General features: G+C 45.2%; 1 protein-coding gene across 1 annotated transcript in view; it reads left to right on the forward strand.

Moving 5' to 3' along the window:
* The window catches only part of AGPAT5 (1-acylglycerol-3-phosphate O-acyltransferase 5), a 638,261-nt gene that overhangs the window by 426,879 nt on the left and 188,109 nt on the right, over positions 1–23,273 (forward strand). Inside the window, exon 6 of the mRNA XM_085610831.1 lies at positions 252–413. Within this exon, the coding sequence (XP_085466957.1) occupies positions 252–413 (162 nt within the window). The remainder of the gene's footprint in view (positions 1–251; positions 414–23,273) is intronic.

The following is a 23,273-nucleotide window of genomic DNA, read 5'->3' on the forward strand; positions in this document are numbered from 1 at the left end:
AGATTTTACACTTGTACAGTATTGATATGAACCATTCTTCGACCTGTGAGTGTCACCCCAAGGTACCTCCACCAGCAGTGAGTGTTACCTCTCCCTGGACCCATGCTGTATGACTCTTCGTCCAGTGGGGAGCGTATTGCCACTTGATTTTCTGCGTTTTTGGATTCTTGTAACTCTAAGGGAATACGATTGATTTCAGATTGTATTTTTTTTCCAGATTCACGTTGTTAAAATCATAATTTCCTTTCCAGGGCTTGCCGTCCTGAAGCATGTGCTCACACCCCGCATAAAAGCTACTCATGTTGCGATTGATGCAATGCAGGAATATTTGGATGCAGTCTACGACGTCACGGTAGCGTATGAGGGCACGCTGGACTCGAAAGGAAATCGAAAAGAAGCTCCTTCCATGACGGGTAGGATTTGCAGCATTGTGATTGAGTACATTACCTACATTTTTTTTAAAGCAAATATGTTTACATTTTCAAGGTGTACACTTTATCATTTCATAAAGTAATAAACTACAGCTAAAAATGCCTGCTGTGGCAATATATTTTTACCGATAATGACTATACTTTAAAAAATACTTTATATCGTATTTTAATAAGAAAAGCCTAAAATAACGTATTGCCAAAATGCCAATCAGTAGGGCCCGCTACATTCTCAAGAGCTTCATGATATCTTGTGACATCATGAATGTGGCATAGCACAGTTGGAATAGTCCTGGATAGGCTAGCTACTTACAATAAGTAATCTTTCATCCATGCTTTCGACTAAGTAACATTAACCGTCCTGTCACCCTGTCGGTCACAACCAATCCATCGACCCCAGATCGTCCCAGATATTTATGCTATCTCTGCAACAGAGCCCCTTTCACCTCCATGCTTGAGCACAAGTCTGCTATCTTTGACACCTCGCAGCTACCACACAGCCTGGCTAGCTCTCTTGCCGCTCTAAGGGCTCATAGGAGCCTAGCATATTTGCAGATATTTTCATCCCCAATTCTCACCAGTATGAGTTTTGCTTTCAGGTGTACAAGAAGCCCTGTAACTGCCATCAGTTTCTCCCTCACTCATCCTAGAAATCTTGTATCATGTACAAAGCTTAGTAAAATGCCCCATCAGTTAGTGTCTCTGACACAAATTGCTCGGTGTGGCAAACTTCACTGGCTGTGAGCATGCATAATAAAACCTCTGTAGTATTTTTATATTTTACCAGTCGACACCCAGAACAGAGTGCCACCTCCCTATTATACATCGGTGCTTCATCCCAATCTGTCATCAATTTCACCTAGATCCTCCCTCCGTCTCTTTCGTAGGCGTTCTTCACTTTAGGGAACACGATTGATAAGGGTTTTTATAGATCTGATATGGTCGCTATCCCCAATGGTTCAGCTAATACCCTATTTTCTATGGAATGGAACAGTCTTGTATCATTGCAGTTGGGCTGCAGAATAATAGCTTTCAAAGTTAGGGGCCCCCAGACCTCCCCTAACAACCGGAAGACACAGATTGGCCAGTGCCACTCTTCATCGACCAGTGCTCCAAAGGTGTTCCCCCATGAAAGTGTCCAGTACCTGAAAGTACATACAGCTTAAAATATTGTATTGTATTGTAATTGCATTTATATAGTGCTTACTACCCCTGACGAGGCGTCAAAGCGCTTTTCCAGCAAGTAGTACGCTACTCCAGAACTCATAAAGGATTAGTGGTGCATTAGTAGAGTGAAATAGGAAATTAATTTGAGTGGTAGACATGTTAGTCTGTTATTTGAATTGAAAGGATAGTGGAGGGATAGTAGAGAGAAGGATTTAGTTTTTTTTTTTTGAGCTCATAGCAATAGGAGGAGGTTTGGGATGAGTAAAAGCGAGATGGAGGGGGACGAGTCCGAGAGAAGGGTTTAGAAAGGCTTGTTTGGGAGATCTGAATAGTAAAGAGGTATGAGATGATGCAAGGAGGGATAGAGTAGGGAAGAGTCTAGAAAGGGTGATTTTGGGGATCATAGTAGTGGTATGGGGTTTGGGATAAACGAGAGTGGAGTTAGAGGATAGATTGATAGAGGTATAGGGTGAGAAATAGGGTAGTGCATTGGATATCTTGAATTAGAAGAACAATAATAAATATATAGATACACAAGTACATGGAAGGTGTATAGATGCATAAGGAAGGTAGTATATGTAGATTAAAGATGCATTTAGGAAACTCTGCCTTTTAAGTGTTGTTGTACTTTAAATTATTATTTTTGTATAATTCAATAGTGAAGCAATTGTAGATAAATAGTTGTGATAAAAGATTTATTTATGCAGTCACGTATATACATTTTAAAAACATAGAATAATATAACTATCAATAATATGTACATTTGTTAAGCGGAACTTATGAATATCTGTATTTTTATAAACTATTATTATACACGTTCATACAAAGCAATACAGAAATATAGGTACATATATATATAGTGCAAATAAATGCTTACTTACAGAGGTATATGGCAGGTTCACAAAATAACATAGACGAAGTAGCCTAACAATTGTGGATATTCTAGTGCTCCACATAATGAAAAGTGTCATCCTCCTCCAAAGTGTCACCTGTGCTCTGAGAGAAGTCCTTGCCCTCACAGGGTAACCTTCAAATATGTCCAGCAGAGAATGATGTATTTGTATACTGAGGTAGTTGAAGGAGTGGCATTACAACTTGGTTAAACCTCCACTGAGGTTCTTGTCGAAGGTGAACATAGCCGGGCATGGTAGGAATAGACATGATTTAGCCCTGCTATCAAAGGGGCCGGAGGCTGCTCCAACTACCTCAAGAGCACAAACGATTCTGGAATGGTAGTGTTTTATGTCTCTGAGGAAAAGCATGACATTGTCTGCGTAAAGTAATATTGTGTGTGTTGTACCCAATATAGGAATACCCCAGTCCTAACTCTCAGCTTTCATCTAGACTGCAAGTGGTCCCAAGGTCAGCACCAATAGGAGGGGAAAAAGATGGCAACCCTGCCAATGGCAGCTGCTGCTTAACAGGGGTGGCGGGCGGGGGATGAAAAAAAACCGAATCCCTTACCTGCCGGCCTCCTCATCTTGGTCGTCTTTAGTCATCGACTCCTAGAAGCAGGAAGCACACAGGCTTCCAAGCTCCCCTAGCTAATCATGATGCTGCTGTCAAAAGCATGACAGCAGCGTCATGATTGGTCTGAGTGCTGTGATTCAGCGCTCAGACCGGGACTGGGAGCATGTGCATGTTCTCCACCCAGGCTGTGCAATACAGCTGGGTAGAGAAAATGCTAAGTCTGCATGACTGTTTGGCCGGCCCAAGACGGCCGGCCAAACCATCATGCGCACTTTGAGAGACCACCACTCCTCCCCCTGATCTGGCCAGCCCAGTCCCGCCCACATCTAAGCCAGTATGGAAATATAGAATAATAATGACATTGCATTAATATCATTTTATTTTTCCTTTTTGAACTGCTCACAGACCAGTAGGGCAATGATCCTCCGCCTTAGCGGAGAAGCCACCACTGAGCCCTACCTAGTTCCTCTACCAACCTTAAAACTGGTTGAATTTGATTTGCTGAGATGAACCCATATCACAAGATCAGCATAAAATCAGCTTCTTATCCTCATAATTCCACATCCCAAATTTTAATCTGGCCAGTACTTCAAAAAGGTATTGCCCTGCATGTGTGCCAGAAGCCTTCTCCAAATCCAAGACCGGAGAGGGTCGCATGGCCACATGGTCTGTAATGCTTCCATAACACTGTAAAGCCTTCTGATGTTGAGAGATTTACCGCAGTTCCGGACAAATATGTTTTAGTTCAAAATTATTTTTTTAGGGTGCCAGATTGTCAAGCATATTGGCGACAAGCTGTAGCGATCTGTCAGGTGCTGTGCTATATAATTTGCAATAGAACCTGAAAAGAATCTGCGTGTTGTACTGCTGTCAATGCCTTGTCTCGTTATTGATTACACAAGCTAACAGGCAGCCAGATTTATCATTATCCGAGTGAGCACATGCAGTATAAGCCATATAATCTAAACAATTCAGTTTTTCATGCAGCCTAGCTTCTGTTTCTCGCAACTCCTGTAGGGGCTTCCGTGCGAACCGGTTAATAACGAGCTGAAGCTCCATTTCAATGTAAGAAGACTCCACATTGGCCAATTCTTTCTCCAGTATTCTCCAGCTGCCTGCAGCTTCCTGAGTACAGTGGCCCTGGACCACCACCTTAAGCGCCTCCTTTCACAGACCCTGGATGAGCCGGACCATCATTATTGGTCATGCATTTGGGAAGCGAGAGTTTCACGCAAAGTGAAATCCTCCTACAATGAAACCTGGAGATGCAAGTTCAGTGTAGTTTGGAGGGCCATTTCCCATTAAAAAAAAAAAAAAAAAAGCAGCTGGGAAATGTGATTGGAAATGTCCCAGCCTAGTTAGTCAGAGGATGATACTTGGGAATGAGGGCTATAGAAAAGACTATTCTGTCCAGCTGGACATCTAAATTGTAGGTGGTCGAGAAGGAGTAAAGCCATGAAGCAGGCTTATATAGACACCACACATCTGTCAGCAGCCAATAGGAAAGCAGTGGTGAATGGCCAGAGTACACAAGAGAGGTGCGTGAGATCTTTCAAGCAATAGAACCAGGACCGCTTTGACTTCCCCTCCCAGCACCCATAAGATAAGTGTCCATTGTGTCAGGTGGGAAGTCAACTGGTGTATGAAAGCCTGCTTTTCTTCGTGCGGGTGGTAGATACTCTCAATGACTATTGGTTCCCCATCCAGTAGAACAGACCTACCCTTCGTTTTAGCTATTACTGTGTTTGCTACAAAGGGGAGTGCCCCATCTCTTATCCACATTAAAGTGCCTCTAGCGTGTGTGGAGAAAATCAGTAGTAAAGTTGTCCTGCCAGCACTTTTGGAGTTTCACTCCTTCACCTGCGATTATATGGGATTCTTGCAAAAGGGCTAGCTGCACAGTCCTGTACTGCAGAAGGGAATGGATGTTGTATTGCTTTGTCGGATTTTGCATCCCCCTGATGTTCCTTGTCAATATGTTATAACTCCTGTGTTCATGCCACGGAAAATGCTGTGGTTTAGGCAGCTCTGCCCGAACAAGATCCCTCGGTCTATACTCCCAACCCCATTGGAGCCATATCTTTCTACTAATAACTTCACCCACTGCGATCTCAGGCCTTGACATGGCATTTGAAATTAATTACAAACAGAAACTAAAGGAATCGCAAGATTGGATGGAAAACAGCTACCCTACCTATAACTTCTTGAGAAGTAAAGAAGATGGCCAGGTCTTAATTGTCATCTGGAGAGCTCGTATCAGACACTTTTAACTGTGGCAATGTTCTGACCAGAGTACCAAGCGACCGGAGGTCCTAGGCAATGGAATGCAATGCAGACCAATGGTCTGGGAGTGGCTTACAGAGTCACATCAGTCCAGTCCGGATTATTATAGAAGATAGAGCAAGGGGTCTCCCACCGGTGCAACACCGAACCCTAAGGGAAAGCAGCATTAGGGAAGAAGCATCATCATCCGAATGTTCAGAGGTAGAAGCCACTGCCTCTCTTACTGGGCCCTGAAAGAAGGCTGCTGCCACCAGTGCAGGTTTCCGTCCTTCTTGTGCTGCTTCTTGTGACGGAATCACCGTGGGGGATTTCATTCCATGTCTTTGGTTTCTAGTGCATCATAGACAGCAAGTCTCCAACATTAGCAACAGTTTTTCTCCCCAGTAGGGAAGGGAGTCGTAGGCCATACCAGGACTGCAACATGCTGCTTCCAGTAGCAAACTTTGAAACCGCTTTAGTGAACTTTGCACATTGCTACTCTGTGTGTGTTTTTCCATAGGCGCAGCAGCTTCAGCCTGGTCTTACAGTCCTAGACCTAAGCTTGAGGAGAGCAGCAATGGTGAGTTCTGTCCCTAACCTGTTTTCTCTATTAGGCTGTGCAGATAAATGTCTGCACACCTTTCAAACAATTATGTGGCACTGATTAATAGGCCAATAGTCACCTAAAGCTGGGGGCACTGACTGGAAGCCAGGAATCGGTAGAAAGTAGCGCCACCTCAAAAATCGGGTCACCAAGCCAGTCAGACCAAGACATTTTTCCAGGTCTTTTATTCTAGAAGTTCTACAACTGGCGGTAAATATAGATGTGATATGGATTGGCAGTTCTTAGGGCAGACATCTCAAGTGGAGGAGTGATAGTGTTGGGATGAACGGAGCTTGCACCGTAGGCCAAACCAGCATATTCCATCTACTGTACCTTGCAGGTTTGTTTTGTCCCTATCCTTCCATTCAGCTACAGGGTCTCTGAGGTACAGGCACTTTTCCAACCTGAAAGCGAAGCTCCATTTTGTGCTGCAGTTTTCTTATCTTGAAAAAGGGCATTGACTTTGAGTGTACATGTTCACTCAAACATCACACCTACACAGCAATATGGCACAGACTTGAAGGAGAACAATACCTCAGTTATAGGGGATTAAATAGATTTTCCAAATAAAGGTCATTGTTCCCCTGCTTTAGGGTACACGGAGTGTCTCTAGTGGACCCCACAATGTCATAGGAAAGTTGAAAAAGTACAGAATGGCACAACCGTTTGCGCAATATGGGGGTTTTTAAGTGTCCATCGCCACTTCAAATCATCATAAGGTTTGATTACTTCCTTAGAACTCAAGCCTTCCGGAAAGGTGAGGGGGTTGTATTTTGGAATAGGACGAATCTAGGGCAGGACAGGTGTAGCGTTAGAAATAGGCGTTGAAACATTTCTTCCTTGAAGGACTGGTCAAAGCCTGTTATTTGTTTGCTATGGACTAGTTCACTTAAGATGTGAACAGCACCAGCTTTAGATTTATCTTCCTAAAGCCAGTAGAGTGAGAAGCCTTGTAGAAAAGGAAAGTTGATTGCCAATATTGATCCGGCTCTAAACCACATTTAAACCTCTAGCCAGAAAAGTAGTGCAAACCATGCAGTGGTTCTGCTTCCCTGTACCAAGCTGAAAATTGCCCAACATATCTTATTGTAAAGTCCCACACACATGCGTTGGAGGCAAGAGGCAAATGACCTAGTAGCAAATTTAGCGAATGTTTTAATCATTATAGAAAATTCCTTAGCTATTTTGTGTATCTGCTGATTGCTCGCAACTCATCATTCCTTCTGAAGATTTGGACTTGCAGAGCTCCCTTAACTAGAGAGAGCTTCTTCACACTGAGCCATAGTATGCCACAATGCATCTGTGCTTCAGCTGTTCGTGCCTCTACAGTAAGTGGATATTTTTTCAGACTAGCATTTAATTGTTGATTCTGTAAGGGCTTTCATATGGCACTTTTTGCAAGATTCAGAAAGAGTGTTGCACAACCAAGCGTAACCTGGAAGCGTAAAAAGTTGCTTTTACTGGCACAAGTCACATCTTGTTTAAAGAATCAAAATGTGTGTATTAATACACAAGCTTGTTACTGCTGCAGATTTGCACTACTAAGTTTCAAGTTAGTGGACTCAGGGTGTTCACAAGTTACTGGCAGGTGGTGGTCACTGGGAAGGTACAGTATGCCGACAAACTAAAAGCTTTTGGAGTATTCACAAGCCTTCCCAAGAGGGTTTCGCACCTATTTTACACATCTAAAGATGTGTTAGTGTTTGAATTGAGTATGAAGGTATCGACACCCATCCCCCCACGTTTTAAGGTGATACAGAGAGGAAGTAAGGCTTTATCCCCTGGAAAATGTCTTCAGGTGGAAAAGAGAAGAGGGTATGTAAATTTGAAGTAACTGCAAACCATCAAATTTCCATTAGCAAATAATATGCCTGTCCAGAGTGTGGTGTGCACGTGGAAATATATTATTTTCATATATTTCTCAATACGTGTGCTTCTGAAATATATGTGGATGATGTGGATGAACTGACATTGCTTGTATCTCTTTGCCTACTAATGAAACTTGTGCTGTAGATGTTATCTCTGCTGTTTCAGCTGCATTGTTTTTAATCCTAACAATTGTGAGGTAAGTAACGGTGAACAGGGTTCATCAAGTAGCAAAATGTACTCTAAAAATTGTGTATGTGATTTTGAAGAATATTTTCAGATATGGCTTAGCAACACTTCCATATCATTAAGTCTTAAAATCGATTGGAAGAATTTCAAGTCTCTTATGAACTTTCTCTGAAAGTGACTGCTATAATCAGAACAGTCTTAGTTAGATTCACAACATAATGTACACAAGACAACACTCCCTGAAATAGCCCAAGTAGTTTTCATGTATTAGTCTGTTTTGAGAGCTTGAAGAGTAGTTGTCTTTTCTGAACATGTAATTTTATGTCTCGACTAGGCAGCGCATGTGCTGTATCTACGATATGGGCTTTCAGCACACCCATCAGTTTTCATTTGTTCATTCATGTGACTTTGCAAGATTCCTTTGTGTTTGTTGGTGAACAGTTTACATTTGTCCCTCCTTTTGCTGTTTTGATCACGCCCTGGAAATTGGCCCCGTTACATGGTTCATTTGATTATAAGCCATATGTTTAGTTTCGGCGCACTACATTTTCTTTTGCTTCTGCTTGTTTGGCTTTCCAAACACGCTCAACTGAGGGCTGCAAAGCATGTCCTTATCTTTGGTTTTACGAGTGCTATGTTGTTTTTCATCCTATAACCACCACTGCATCAGTTCACCTGCGCAGCCCTTCCACAGCACCTTGAACTCAGCACGAACGCCAGCGCAATGCTAATACTGCATCCCTCCGCACCACCTCAGTATCAGTCAGCACCACCTCTGCACAAGCACACCACCACTTCAGCACCCCGTCACTCAACAACACGTCACCACCAGCATAAGCACTACCTCAGCATAAGTGCAGCACCATCTCAGCACACCAACTCCACATCAGCACAGCACCACCACCTCCGCTCCAGTGCACCAGCGCCGCCCCACAACAGCACCAGTGCAGCACCACTTCAGCATGAACACAGCACCACCTAAGCACTAGTGCAGCACCAACTCTGCATCACTGAGCACCACCAAAGCATCACTTGGCACTACCTCAGCATTAGTCAGCACCTCCTCAGTATTACTCTGCACAAGCACTCCACCAGGTCAGTATCACTCAATCCCACCTCGGCACCAGTGCAGTATGAGCACTGTATCAGCGCAGCACCATCTCCGCATCCGTGCAGCACAACCTCTGCATCAGCACACCACTACCTCAGCATTAGCATGCCACCACCTCAGCATTAGCATGCCACCACCTCAGCACACCCCCACCTGAGCATCAGCAAAGCACCAGCGCAACACCACCTCGGTGCCAGCACAGCACCACCACATCTGCACAGCACCATCTCAGCATCAGCACAGCACCACCTCTGCATCAGTGTACCTCAGCACCAGTGCAGCTCCACCTGAGCACCAGCACCACCACAGCATCACTCAGCGCCATCACAGCATCACTCAGCACCAGCGCAGCATCTCCTCAGCATCAATGAACACCACCGCACCCGCACCTCAGCACCACCGCTGCCCTACCACATCACCTTGAACTCCGCACCAACGCATCACCACTTCAGCATTAACACAGCACCACCTCAGCGCCAACTCTGCAGCACTCAGCGCCACCTCCGCATCAGTCAGCAGCACCTGAGCACCACCTCCGCACAGCACGCCACCACTTCATCACCCCGTCAGTATCACTCAACACGTCCGCACCAGCATCAGCGCAGCACCACCTCCGCATCAGTGCAGCACAACTTCAGCATTAGCATGCCACCACCTCAATACCCCCTACCTGATCATCAGCACAGCTCACCTCAGCAGCAACGCAGCACCACCTTAGACTCAGCATCACCTCCGCACAGATCCACCTTGGCACCAGCTCAGCTCCACCTGACACCAGCGCAGCACCACCGCCAGCAGAGCATAACTCCGCATCACCATCACTCAGCGCTACCACAGCATCACTCAGCACCAGCGAAGCATCTGATCAGCATCACTCAACACACACCGCACTTCAGCATCAGCACAGCACCACCACTGCAATAGTGCACTAGCGCAACCCTACCACAGCACCTTGAACTCAGCACCCACGCACCACCACTTTAGCATTAACACAGCGCCACCCTGCACCATCTCTGCACCACCTGAGAACCACCTCCGCAGAAGCACACCACCACTCCGTCAGTATCACTCAACAGCATGTCAGCACCAGCATCACCATCAGCGCAGCATCACCTAAGCATCAGTGCAGCTCCACCTCAGTATCAGCACAGCATCATCTCAGCACAGCACCTTCACCTCATCAGTGCAACGCAGCACCACTTCAGTATCAACACGGCACAGCATCACCTCAGCAAAGCACTGCCACAAAAATAGGTAGGTAGAAGGAACATACTTTTAGTGGTTTGTTCTGCATCTGGATAACCAAGAACGTAATCCTCTTTGATCATGGGGTAATATACCAGACTTTGTATTTTCTGTGAACATCGCTTAATGGCATTGTGGCTGTAAGGAAGCATGTTTTTTAAGGAATTACCCCAGGCAGCTGTTTCGGTCTTTAGTCTTCTTAGGCTTTCATAATTTTCAGGGCCTCCCAAAACTCCTTCATACTCAGGAAGGGGAGCCTTAAAAGTGTCTTGGTTTTCACTGGATGGAGCAGAGGTTGGCAGTTCCTCAAACAAATGGTTCTTGTGTTGAAGGGTTTGTGCTACATAGAATTTCAATCAAAAACGACAAAAGCCTCTGCAAATTTTAAGGTGCTCGTGACTATTTTCCCATTCAGGTTTTTCATCTGGGCAGTTACTCTAGCATCCATCTGGCAGTTATCCAGCAAGCAAAGCGACTTGCCCGATTTTTCTTTGATATAGACACTGTCCTGTGAAGCTTGTTATAGATTGTGTGCCATATCAAGTGCAAGTATGTGCCATATCAAGTGCAAGTATGTGCAACTTGAAGTTGCCTTTTGGTACCTTAGTACTTGCGGTTCCTTGGGTCTAGACCTCTTCTCACTCTAGCTTTAGTGCCGTCCCTTCCAATTCCACTCCTTTTGTCTATAGTGTGCTATATAGGATCCCTCAGATCAGTGTTTTGTATGCCTCCTATCATGTGCTCTGCTTTGCCACTGAACCAGTATTTAATTGGAAATAGATTTTGGCTTCTTCTCAAAGGAATTTTAAGAACTTCCCTTGTACAAGCCAACCCATGTTTATTCACAAAATCCCCCATGACTCCCTGTGTGCATTCCCAAGGGTCGGTATCACCATAGAATTGTGTGAGATTCCACAAGGGAGACTGTTTGCCCCACAGTCTTTATATAAGTTGGCAATAGGCAAGAAAAGACTGTAAATAAAAATATCAGAGATTTATGTGCTACATAGTAGAATGTGTATGAAGTTTCGTCTGGTGCAATTTTCACCAGACATTACATAGTCCCATAGAATTTACGCAGTTCGCAAGCAAGTATGTGTGAAGCTCATGTGGCATGTCTGTGTTCCCTTTTGTAGTTAAAATCCTAGAGGAGATGTGGCTTAACAGCCTGAGCTGCTGACTTTGGCACTGGGGAACCAGGTTACGAGTCCTGGCATCTACTTAACATCCTGTGATTCTGGGCTAATCACTGAATCTCTGTGCCTAAAAAATGTAATCTGGTGCTCATGTGAATAGTTCTGATGCCTTTGGGCCAACTTTGCCCTATATAAAACTGCAAAAGTAACCCAACGATGTATGTCAGCTAGCAATGTGCCCAGTGCTATCAGTGTCTCCATTGTGTAGAGCTGAGGCCTAGATGCTTATGAGGACCAAGGGTGACCCTCGAGAAGGCTTGATATCAGCACAAAATGGGCCATTTTGTCTGCATTTACTTTAGATACTTTGAGTGGGAATTCCTTCTAACGTATAACTCGGACTCCTTGGGATCCCCTGGTGAATCCTGCATGAAAGGCTGTAAAACCCATACTAACTCCAAAAGGGCCATTTTGATGGATGCTTCTAACTGCAGACTTCTCGCCTTGTGAATAATCCACAGGCATCGGACTGGAACGAAAAACCATTGAAGTGGTACTCCTGCATGTGAATTGGGTACGTCATGCGGCTAGTGGCTACCTGGTTCTCCTCTGTAAGTGAAGAGAGGAGCTGCATATAAGCATCACCCAAGCATGCTGACTTCAGTTCCTTTCTTTCAACGCCTTTGGATGCGGATTCTGAACTTCTCCTTTGTCTTCAAGACCCAATTTTGTCAACATTTTTCCAGTGTGCAAAGGAAAATGTCACCCCCTAACCTAACAATGTCGGGACTGTCTTAAATAGATGTCTGTGACAGACCCTTACAAAGTATGTCTTTGGTGCCTGGGGTCAGAGAATGACTCCAGGACCCGTGATGACTTTGCCCAGATAATCCCAAAGGCCATGCGGGACCGCAAGGCTAAATTTTGTTGCCAAACACAAAAATACTTCATGTTGCAGCCTGTCAAAGTCCAAAGGAAGGCTTCATGAGCAGATCATCATCTCATTCGAAGTCTTCAGGTAAGTCCACGAAAAACTATAAGAAGTCAAATCTGGAATCAGACCCTTCCTGCCACTGTCAGACTCAAGAGAGGGTGTCCTCGTGCCTGCTGGTTTTGTTCCTGATCTCTATTGGATCATATTGAGAGTGTAGTCCCGGAGCACCCCAAGTTTCTGGGTCCATCAGTGACGATGCAGCAAGTAGAAGCCTTCAGAGAGACCATGTTGCGTACGCCTCCCATATAGAAGTTGTCCGCATAAAGGTTATAAACTTTATGAAGGAGTGATTGGGCAAGCTTACATAAAATCTTTGCTGTAACTCCTAGGGTGGAAGGGCAACCTACAGGATTTACAGTGCAATCCTTGCCTGTGTACACATTCAAGCTGTAAACATAATAAGTAGATCTCTCACACAGCATGTACATTTTGATACCATAATGAGCTCTTTTGCTCGTTATATACTGCCTGAATAGCAGCCACCCTTTGTAAAGGGTGGCTGCTATTCAGACGCCCATACAGACGCTTAAGGCTGCTCCTGAGCGGTCGTTTTTACTGGAAACGCTATTTTAGACTTTTTAACAAATAAGCCTTCAATTGTGTGTAGTATTTCCCCTTGTGTCCGCCCCCCCCCTCGAGTTATTTCTTGCACACCTAGGGGTCGATAATTATTGTTAGGACACGCCAGCAGCTCTAAATCATTTTTCCCCGCTTCCCAGGTGTTGCTTGGCCGTTTTTCGAGGCTAAGTCACCGGGTCCTGGGTTGTTGGTTTTGGCGGCCATCTTGGGTTGGGCGCTATTGAACAAGCGCTCTACTCGCTCTATTTAAACGGCCAGTCATGCCTCCGCGCAGCGGACGCGGACGGCGGATGCGCCGGAGGTTCGCCAGAGGTGAGCCCATCTTTGCCCATCCGTGACCATCCGAGGCCTGGGGCCAGAACCCCTGGCCAGATTGTGGTTTACTCAAGGGCCGATCTATTACAACTTAATTTGGGCAAGTCCCTTCCGGAGCCGGCTACCCTACACCGGCTGGGCTGCGAGGGTCTGCTTATGTCACCTAGAGGCGCCAGAGGGCGCCAGCGCACGCCCAACATACATACCCTGAGCTACGGTCTACTGAATACTCGCTCTCTGCAGAGCCATAGGTTAGAGGTTTTTACACTCCTGGAAGACGGGGAGTTAGATGTCCTCGCGCTTACTGAAACATGGCTGGAGGACTGCTCAGCGCCCGACTTGGTGGCGGCCCTCCCAGATAACTATTTGGCTATTCATTTTAACAGGGAGGGAGCTAAGAGAGGAGGAGGAGTAGCCCTTCTTTATAAATCATGCCTCCGTGCCAATAGGTTCCTCTGCGAAACCCTTGGAGGAGCTGAGGTTATGGGGGTTAAGCTCAGGAGGGGAGCAGTCTGTGTGGTGTGCCTGGTGGTTTATCGGCCACCTTGGACTTCGCCTGACTTCCCTATCCTCTTTGTAAGATTGGTCCAGGACCTGTGTACAAGATACGATAAACTGGTGATTGTTGGAGACTTCAATTATCACTGGGAAAAGTCCCCTAAAGAAGGACAAGCATTACAGATCGAGGAGGCGATCTCCTCCTTAGGTCTCATCCAACAGGTTAAGGGACCAACACATGAGAAAGGTCATGTGCTCGACCTAGTCTGGACCACCATGCCAGCTCAGGGTATCACGGAAATTCTTCCTTGTGCTTGGTCTGATCATTTTTTAATTAAGGGTAGACTCACATTGAGGGGCCCCCTGTCCAAACCTGAGGAGGGCTGGAAAACGGCCCGCAAATGGAGAAACCTTGATGAGGAAAAACTGGTCCACCTCTTAGAACATCATCCCTCAGACATAGAGCAGGATGCCAACATTGATGCTCTATGCAGACATCTTCAGCATAAACTGGGGAGTGCCATTGATGTGGTGGCACCTCTCCGCAGGATGAAGAAGGTGGCGAGAGGAGCCGGGGCGCCTTGGTATAATGATTCCCTTAGAGAGATGAAACGCGGGGTGAGGAAGAAAGAACGGGCATGGCGTAAAAAGTATGACGCTATCTCCAAACAAGAATATACCTCATCCTTAGCCCAGTACAAACTAGCCATACAATCAAGGAAGGCTGTTTTCTTTGAGGAAAGAATAACTACTGCTAGAAATCCGCAAAAAGAAATCTTCCGGGTCCTGGCGGAGCTCAGGGTGAACAAGGAGCAAAGTCCTGAGTTCACCCAGGAGGAGTGTCAGAGGTTCCAGGATTTCTTCGTAAAGAAGATATCCGACATCTTGGATGAAATTGCAGAAACTGCACCCCTCGAATGTCCGCACATACCGGACCTCACTGGCCCGCTAAACATTCCACCTCTAGCTGAGCTATCCCTTATTTCCAAACAGGAATTACTTAAAATCACAGGCCGAGTCAAATCAGGCTCCTTGGTGGACCCCTGCCCGCCTGACATATTCAAGATGGCAATGCCAGGAATAGAGGAGGAGGTTCTGCACCTATTGAACACCTCTCTCCGGACAGGACAGATCCCTTCAGCTTTTAAAGAGGCTCGCCTGATCCCTTTATTGAAGAAACCTGGAGCAGACACAAAATGTCTGAAAAATTTTCGGCCCATCTCCCAGTTGCCTTTCTTGGCCAAGGTAATTGAGCAGCATGTGTTAGCTCTATTATCGGGCCATCTAGAGAGTAACAACCTGTTGGAGACCAATCAGGCAGGGTTCCGTGCTAATCACAGCACGGAACTAGTTATGCTATCCATTTTGGATGAGCTAAGGATGCGAGCTGATGTAAAAACACCGAGCGCCCTGGTACTATTGGATCTCTCCGCGGCGTTTGACACCGTGTGCCATAAACAGCTTCTGTCGCGGTTGAGATCCTTTGGCGTCGTGGGTACAGCACATGCATGGCTCTCTTCATTTCTGCAGGGTAGGACACAACGAGTACAGCTGGGGGATCTACTTTCTATCCCTGCTCCGATCACCTGCGGGGTCCCCCAGGGATCTGCCTTGTCTCCACTACTTTTCAACATCTACCTGCAACCACTAATTGCTCTCCTGAATAGGATGGACTGCCTAGTGTACAACTATGCCGATGACACCCAGATAATCATCCGGCTGGATGATGGTCCAGGAGCTCCCACCAGGCTACAGGACATATTGAAAACCACAGTTAATTGGATGTCCGAGAACTCCTTAAAAGTCAACCCGGATAAAACGGAAGTATTACCCATTTCCATCTCGGGTAACCCTTGGAGTGATAAATTTTGGCCAATGGAGCTGGGTGTACTCCCAAAGCCGGCAGTTGCAGTCAAAAGCCTAGGCCTATATGTGGATAATAAATTATCCATGGAAAAACAAGTTACCACCGTAGTAGGCACCAGTATAGGCTTGTTAAGACAACTTAGGAAGATCGCGGCCCTACTCTCATTCTCTACCTTGAGACACGTGGTCTCAGCCACAATTTTGGCTAGGCTGGACTACGGGAACTCCCTCTATTTAGGTTTGCCACAGCGGCTGCTGGACAAACTACAGGGAGTCATGAACGATGCAGCTAGGTTGATATTTAAAAAACCCAGAAATGCCCATGCCTCTCCCCTGATGCAGGAGTTACACTGGCTACCAGTTCGCCAGAGAATTGTCTTCAAAGGGATGTGCATTGCTCACAAGGCTTTGCATGGTAAAGCACCAAAATACCTAAAATCCCGACTATCCCCTTACATACCGGGTAGGACTTTGCGTTCGTCGGACGCCACCCTTCTGTCTCAGCCCCGCTTTAAATTGACCACGGTGGGGGGCCGTGCTTTCTCCAACACAATCCCAGCCCTATGGAACAAATTGGATCCAGAGCTCAGGAAGGAGAGTAATTTACTTTCCTTCAGAAAAAAATTAAAAACCGTACTATTCAAACAAGCATGGAGCAGACCTTAGGTGTACAGCTGGTTTCAAGTGAATATAACATCTATCACGTAAATATGGTCAGACAGCGCTTAGAGACCCCTGTGGTTATAACGCGCCATACAAATTAAATAAATAAATAAATAAATAAATAAAGGATCAAGGACTCCTCAATGGCTATATTCTTTTCAGGAGTTTAAATCTCTGGAAACCATGTAGACAAAAGTTTCACAACCCGAATTATGGACAACTTATCATGGTTTGGATGGTCCCAGGGCAATGAAGCAGAATTATCATTGAAATGCAGCATACGCTGCAATAGCAAAAAACAATCTCCGTTCATGAGCTGTGCAAAGCTGGGTGTTAGCCAAACCGTGTGAGTAGACCAGTAGGACTGTACGCTTGTTGTGTGCACTGCGCCTGTTTTGGGGTTGTGGCCCAAAATTTTCTTCAGCTCCTCAAGTGAAGTAGGAGTTAATCGATGTGCACTAGAATGAGGCCTAAGAGTGTCTCCATGCTCCCTCATTAACTGTTCGGCAGGCAAATTTGTTTGGTGCGCAATTTCCTCAAGGAAGTCAGCATCCAAAAAGAGATGAATGTAGTCAATTTGCAAATAAATTGCTACGTCGACTCTATGTCCAGTATCTGCAATGAACCGGGGAAGTGTGAGACTTCACTAAATCAGGGGGCTGACAAGATAGCACTCAGTCTGTGCTTGCCGCCTATTGTGCCTGCTCTCTGGCCTGGGGCTGCCCTGCTACTGTCTTTTGGCAGCACAGATTGTGCTTGCGAAGAGACATCACAACTTCTATGACCATGTTCCTCAGCATCACTGGAGGAAGAGTTGTCAGATAGAACTGACTCAAAAATCGCTTCCAAATTGTGCCCCATTTTCTTCTCCCTCAGATGCAATCTCAGTGTCTTATCCTGCCTCATAGCTGTCCTCCATAACTCAAGTTAGGGCCTGGGCAGCATTCATCCACCAAGACTCGATCTCTGCTGACTGTCTAAAAACCTATCTGAAACCTTCCTTCAAAGGCACTTGAACCTACGTAGAAGGCAGATGCATGGTTCTAAATGAGTGGGTCGGTGTGTCTGTGAATTGTGTGTGACAAACTGTAAAATCTCTTCGTTTACCAATGGGTGTGTTTGTGATAAAGTGTAAAAGCCAAAAGGCAGAACAAATACAGGTATTCAGAACTCTGGCAGCTTTGCCAAGGCCACTAAAAAAAAAGAAGCAAAAACATTATTATATCAACATGCCACATACGCAATACCACAACATACTTCATGGGACTAATGGGGTGACGCAGCACGTAAGGTTGCTGTACTGCGTCACCTAGGTAGAGCAGAACTGCACCATATCTTCAAGGAAATGATGTAGTTCTGCTCTCAATGTTCTGGTGCACTGTGTGCTGTCTTGCACCAACGCAGGCACCCTTGCACTGTAGTGCAAGGGTGTTTGAGCTATGGCCACGATAGTTTTTGTGTAGAAAGTGGCCTCTTCCTTTACGGTACGTTTAAAACCAAGGGCGGATCCAAAAGAATACCCATGCACCATCTCTGGAACACCTCCATGAGACAAATGCATTGTGATTTTGTCCTTTTTACAAAGCAATATGAATAGCCATTTGTGGAAGCACCCCTCCCAACAACAGAAAATAATGGACGCCATTTCTTTTTCCCTGGGGAAAACATACAAGTAAAATATTAATTTGCCCCCCAGAGGGATCAGCCGATTTTCTCAAATAGGGTCCACCCCCCAAAAACACAAACAGCATTTTGTTTTCACCTGGGGGTGGTTCATTTTCAACACCCCGGGGAAAGCATAGATTTTAAATATTTGATTTCAGCCCCATAGGTGTCGGCCAAAATCTCGGGAAGGGGCGCTGACTAACCCCCTCAACCCCCCTCCCAAAAAAATTAGAAAATATCTGAAGATTATTAGTCTGCTCATGGACTGTGGCATGACTCCGATTCACAAACAAGAGAGTGGTTGAGGAAGGCATCGCTTGCAAAAGGGAGAGACTACACTTTACAAGGATGGCTCCCTAAACCCTAAGAAGGCTGTTTTCGACCTGAATTCCCCACTGGAACAGTAGAGACCACACCTGCTGCTCCTCGTTGCTCCAGTGGCATCAGCGCACCTACCAGCATGCCGACGTCACAGGCCCTAGGTAAATGTATTTCCATTTACTAGGGACGTATACCTACATTAATTGGAACATTCAAGTGTATTCCAATTTTACCATGTTTAAGAGGGAGAAAACAAGAACTTTGCACACTTAACCAGCGATAGAGACCTTAAAGCCTACGAAAAGTGGCTCGTCAAATGAAGGCAAAAATCTGAAGTGACCCTGCGTATAAGGCCAGGACCAACAGCAAGCCTCACTCTGTTGATCAAGGAGTACTTAGGAAAATTGGGCCAGAAGATAAGTTACAGCAATAGCCAAAGTGGAGTCACTAACGTGTGGGCATGCTGGAGACAGTGAAAGCAGTTCTTTCTCAGCTCTGTAGGCAAGAGAGCAGACACTGGATTGAGAGTGGAGGCAGGTATGGCCTACTTCGCTTTAGATGGTGAAAGTGGTGTGTGCTTTTATGTTTGTAAATTTAAATGTTTCTCTGTGCATTTGTGTGTTATCCATGTTTTGTGTAAGTTGCTAGTCTTGTGCCCGTCCTTGAACACACTGTATCACTCTGGACAATATTCCTAGTGTTAGAGAACATTAAATTTATGTTGTGACCCCAGTATAAGGGGTTCATGTCTGGCCCAATTGCTACTATTCCTGGCATTATTTTGGCACTAATAATGATAATACTTGACATATGTAGGGCACTCTTGGACTAATAATGGCAAGTATACTTGCCCTATTGTGTGAGTATGCTTGGCATAGTTGTGGCTATCTATCACATCATTGTGACCAACCGCAAAATATTAATCTCGTTGACTACCATGATTTGGTGGTTTTTAGCATTATCGTAGGCAGTCATGGGACAGTTGTAGCCCTGACCTAATGATGGGCATCCTTGACATACTGCAGGCATCTTTGGTATTAAGGTTGGCATCCTTGGCATATGTTGGGAATACCTAGGGGCTGGAGCAAAATCTGTCAATTTAATGCATTTGTACCAGGTAAATCTGGAGCTGAAATTGGGGGATCATGCATGCAAACTGATTTTTGAGACAAGAGGAGATTTATTCTTGTTATTATTTCTGTTGTTTCATTACTCATGTGATGCATTTTATATTGATAAAGCTTTTCTTAACCTGCCTTATGCATTGTGGTGGTTCGTGTTCTAAGATAATAGGTTTTTAAATATCAACCAGCAAAATATTGTTTCCAGAATATCAACCATCAAAATATTCTTAAGATAAGTTTGATTTTACTTATATTCTTAGTTCTACATCTGTTTATCTTAAAACTGTATGTATCATTAAGGTACATGGATGAAGAGTTAAGAATAATATACACACACACACACACACACACATTGTTAGAAAAGGGACTCCGGGTTGGCTGGGGTATGCACCCTGACCAGGCAGGAACCACCTCTCTAGCCATGGTAAGCTAGATGCACAGTAAAATATAACCTGTGCTCACCCTCTGGTAGCTTGACACAGAGCAGTCAGGCTTATCTAAAGAGGCTATGTATGTGTGCCCCACATATACACACACAGTAACACACCACAAAAGCACTCCACACATTTTTAGAAAAATAGAGCATATTTATCTGAGTAAAAGAAGATCAAAACGACAAAAATCCAATCCGTAGAAGTCGAGATATGATTTTTTTAAAGATTAAGGGCGAGATGAACAACCCACTAATTTGCAACTCGCAAATTGCGTTGCATTTGCGACTCGCGATTTGCAACTCGCAAATTGTGATGTATAACAGTGTATCATTGAGTCGCAAATTGCATGCCTCGTGAATATTAATGAGGCTGTCGCAATTTGCGACCCCATTAGGAATAGCTAGCACTCCCAGGGATGGTGGCCTGCTGGGGTCAGCAGACCACCATGTCTGGGACTGCTTTTAAATAAAGCAGTCTTATTTTTTTTATAATGCTGCCCATTTTCCTTAAAGAAAAACATGATGCATTTAAAAAAAAAAATCAGTTTCATTCTTTTAAGAGCAGGCAGTGGTCCCAGGGACTGCTCTTAAAAATATTTTCTCACATATTCGCATAGGGTAAGTGGTCGGTTGCGAGTGGTTTACCACTATTTGAAGTAGGTGGTAAACTGCGAGTGTTTTACAGCCACAAATGTGGTCTTAAAACAACTGTACATGGCATTGTGACTCGCTAGTTGGAAGGGACGCCCCTTCCTAATAGCGAAAGTCGCAAATGCTATTTTGCGAGTCAGTGTCTCGAAAAATAGCATTTGTACATGCCATTACCCTTTTTTGCGGTCGCAAACGGGAGGATCTTCTGTTTGCAGCCGCAAAAAAGGGTCGTACATCTGGCCCTAAATGCAAAAACAGTGCTTAGAAGTGAGTAGTGTTTAGAGTGTTTATTGAGGTTGCGCCGGAACCAGTGCAAATCCAAAGTTCAGGCCAACTGAAATGGAGGGAAGGCTGGCTACAGAACCAGCGCAGTGCTTGCTGAGGAAGCACCTTGAATGGAAGAAAGTGTCAACACTGAGGGCACACTGCATCAATACAGTCGGCTTACTGTTTTGTCGTCCAGCTTCTCCGAGGTTAAGGCAATGCGTTGTCGCCCTGCACAGGCTGTAGAACCACTGTCGTCGAACAGCCTCTGCGGCGACGGTGATGCATCCATTCCAATCAGTGCAAAGGTAGCAATGCGTCAGTTTTGTTGCAAAACAGCAGCAGAACCCACTTCTGAGCCCAGAACTTGGAGAGGACACACCAAGCAAGGGCAGGATTCACAGAAGGTGGAGTCCAGCAGAATTGCAGAAAGTCTTTTGTATCCCTGAGAGTTCAGAAAATAGGAGGCAATCTCTTGGAGATTACTTGGAGGGAATGTCAGAGTCCAGCTCTCCTTCATTCGAGTCAGGGAGTAGAAGGCATCGGAGAAACGAGCAGAAAGCAGTCCTTCCAGAAAAGCAGTCCAGTTGAGTCCTTTAAACCGCATTCTTTCTGACAGAGGTTCAGTTCAAGATCTAAAAGTGTCTTATTTTAGAGGGTCAGAGACCCAGTACTTAACACCCAAAGTGCCTTTTATGTAGGTGACTTCAAAGCAGCTCACTGGAGTGCATAAGGATCCCTTTCATCCCAGTCCTGTCTGGCAGTCTATCTGTGAAGGGGTAAATAAATGGTTTGTGTGTGGACAGGACCCTACCTATTGAAGTGTGTCAGCCCCTTCCACTCTTCCATGCTCAGGAAAAGCCATCAGAATGCAAATGAGTGCTCTGAATGCAGATGAGCCTCACCTTCCTGTGTTTGTGACTCTTTTGAGGGAATGCACAAAGTGTATCTGTCACCCTCCAGCACTCAGTTTGCCCTGATGCATCATAATATATGCAGTGCATGATAACACTTTATTTGGTGTCAGGCTTTAGTTTTTCACCCTTTTTGGTGCATCCAGTGCTGTGTATCTCTAGACACGTGTTTCAGGATAATTGTCCTTCTTCAGTGAAGGTTCACACTTATTTGGGGGTGCTGGAGATGCTGCCCAAAGTCTTCTCAGGGCTCAGTACCACTCAATACATCTTGTCACCTACCCCATACGTGTATTGGAGACAGGCTGTCGGTCACATAGAGCAGTAAGTGCAGGGAAACGTCCACTTTCTAAAAGTGGAATTTCTAAAATAATAATGGTAAATCCAACTTGCAGCTTAAAAGTGTATTAAGGAAATCCCAATACTGGCCTATGAGAGGGGTTGGCCTCCGAGCAATGAAAAATGAAATAGGTTATTTGTCACTACCAGGAAACGCCAAACATAAAATTACATATCCTACCTTTTACTTACATGGCATCCTGCCCTTAGGGTTACTTTGGGCCTACCTTTGGGGTGAATTATATGTAATAAAAGGGAAGTTTAAGCCTCGACAAGTGGTTTTAAATGGCAAGTCATAGTGACAGTAAACTGCACACACAGGCACTGCAATGGCAGGCCTGATACAGGTTTGAAAGGCTACCGCTATAGGTGGCACAATCGGTGCAGGTGCCCACTAGCAGCATTTGAAGTGAAGGCCCTGGGTATATGGTATACTACTTTAATAGGGACTTACCAGTACAACAAATATGCCAGTCAGGTATACACCAATGTCATGTTTAGGGGAGAAGCACAAGCACTTTAGCACTGGTTAGCAGTGCTCAGAGTCCAAAGACCAACAAAAAGAGTCAGCAGAAATGGGAGGCAAAAGGCAAAAAGTCTGGGGAATGACCACTCTAATGATGGCAGGTCTATAACTAACACACACACACACCCAAGCCGCCCCCCTACACCCCCCCCAGTAGCAGTGGCCACTGGGTAGTTATAGTTAGGATCGTGTTTCCATAGGAAATGCATTTTTTGTGTTGCTAATAACGTTGGTCCTGTTTGACAAATCACCACAAAACTTTCCCAAAACGTACTAGGTTTTGACTATTTTCTGCGTGGAATTTACGTCCAGTGAGGGCCGAGACAAATGAGATTCCAAAACTCATGTTATTCATTCATTTTTCCATAAGAACATCAGACACTGCTGCAGCCCAAACCGCTGAAAAGATTTACACCAAATTTGAATGAAAGCTAGCTGTTGGTCCAGAAAGAGTGCTTTTATTGTTTTGGTGGTAATCTTTTCAGTAGGTTTGGAGCTATTAAGGTCCCAAAAATGTTATATATCACACCGTAGAGGATCCGTGGAGCCGACTTATCTCAAACTGAGATCTGATCGGCTTCCCACCACCTTAACCAGGAAGTGATCGCAGCCATCTTAGGACTCTGGAGTCAGTGTAGAGTCC

The sequence above is a fragment of the Triturus cristatus genome, chromosome 6 (assembly GCF_964204655.1).
Source record: "Triturus cristatus chromosome 6, aTriCri1.1, whole genome shotgun sequence".
Taxonomy (NCBI): Eukaryota; Metazoa; Chordata; class Amphibia; order Caudata; family Salamandridae; genus Triturus; species Triturus cristatus.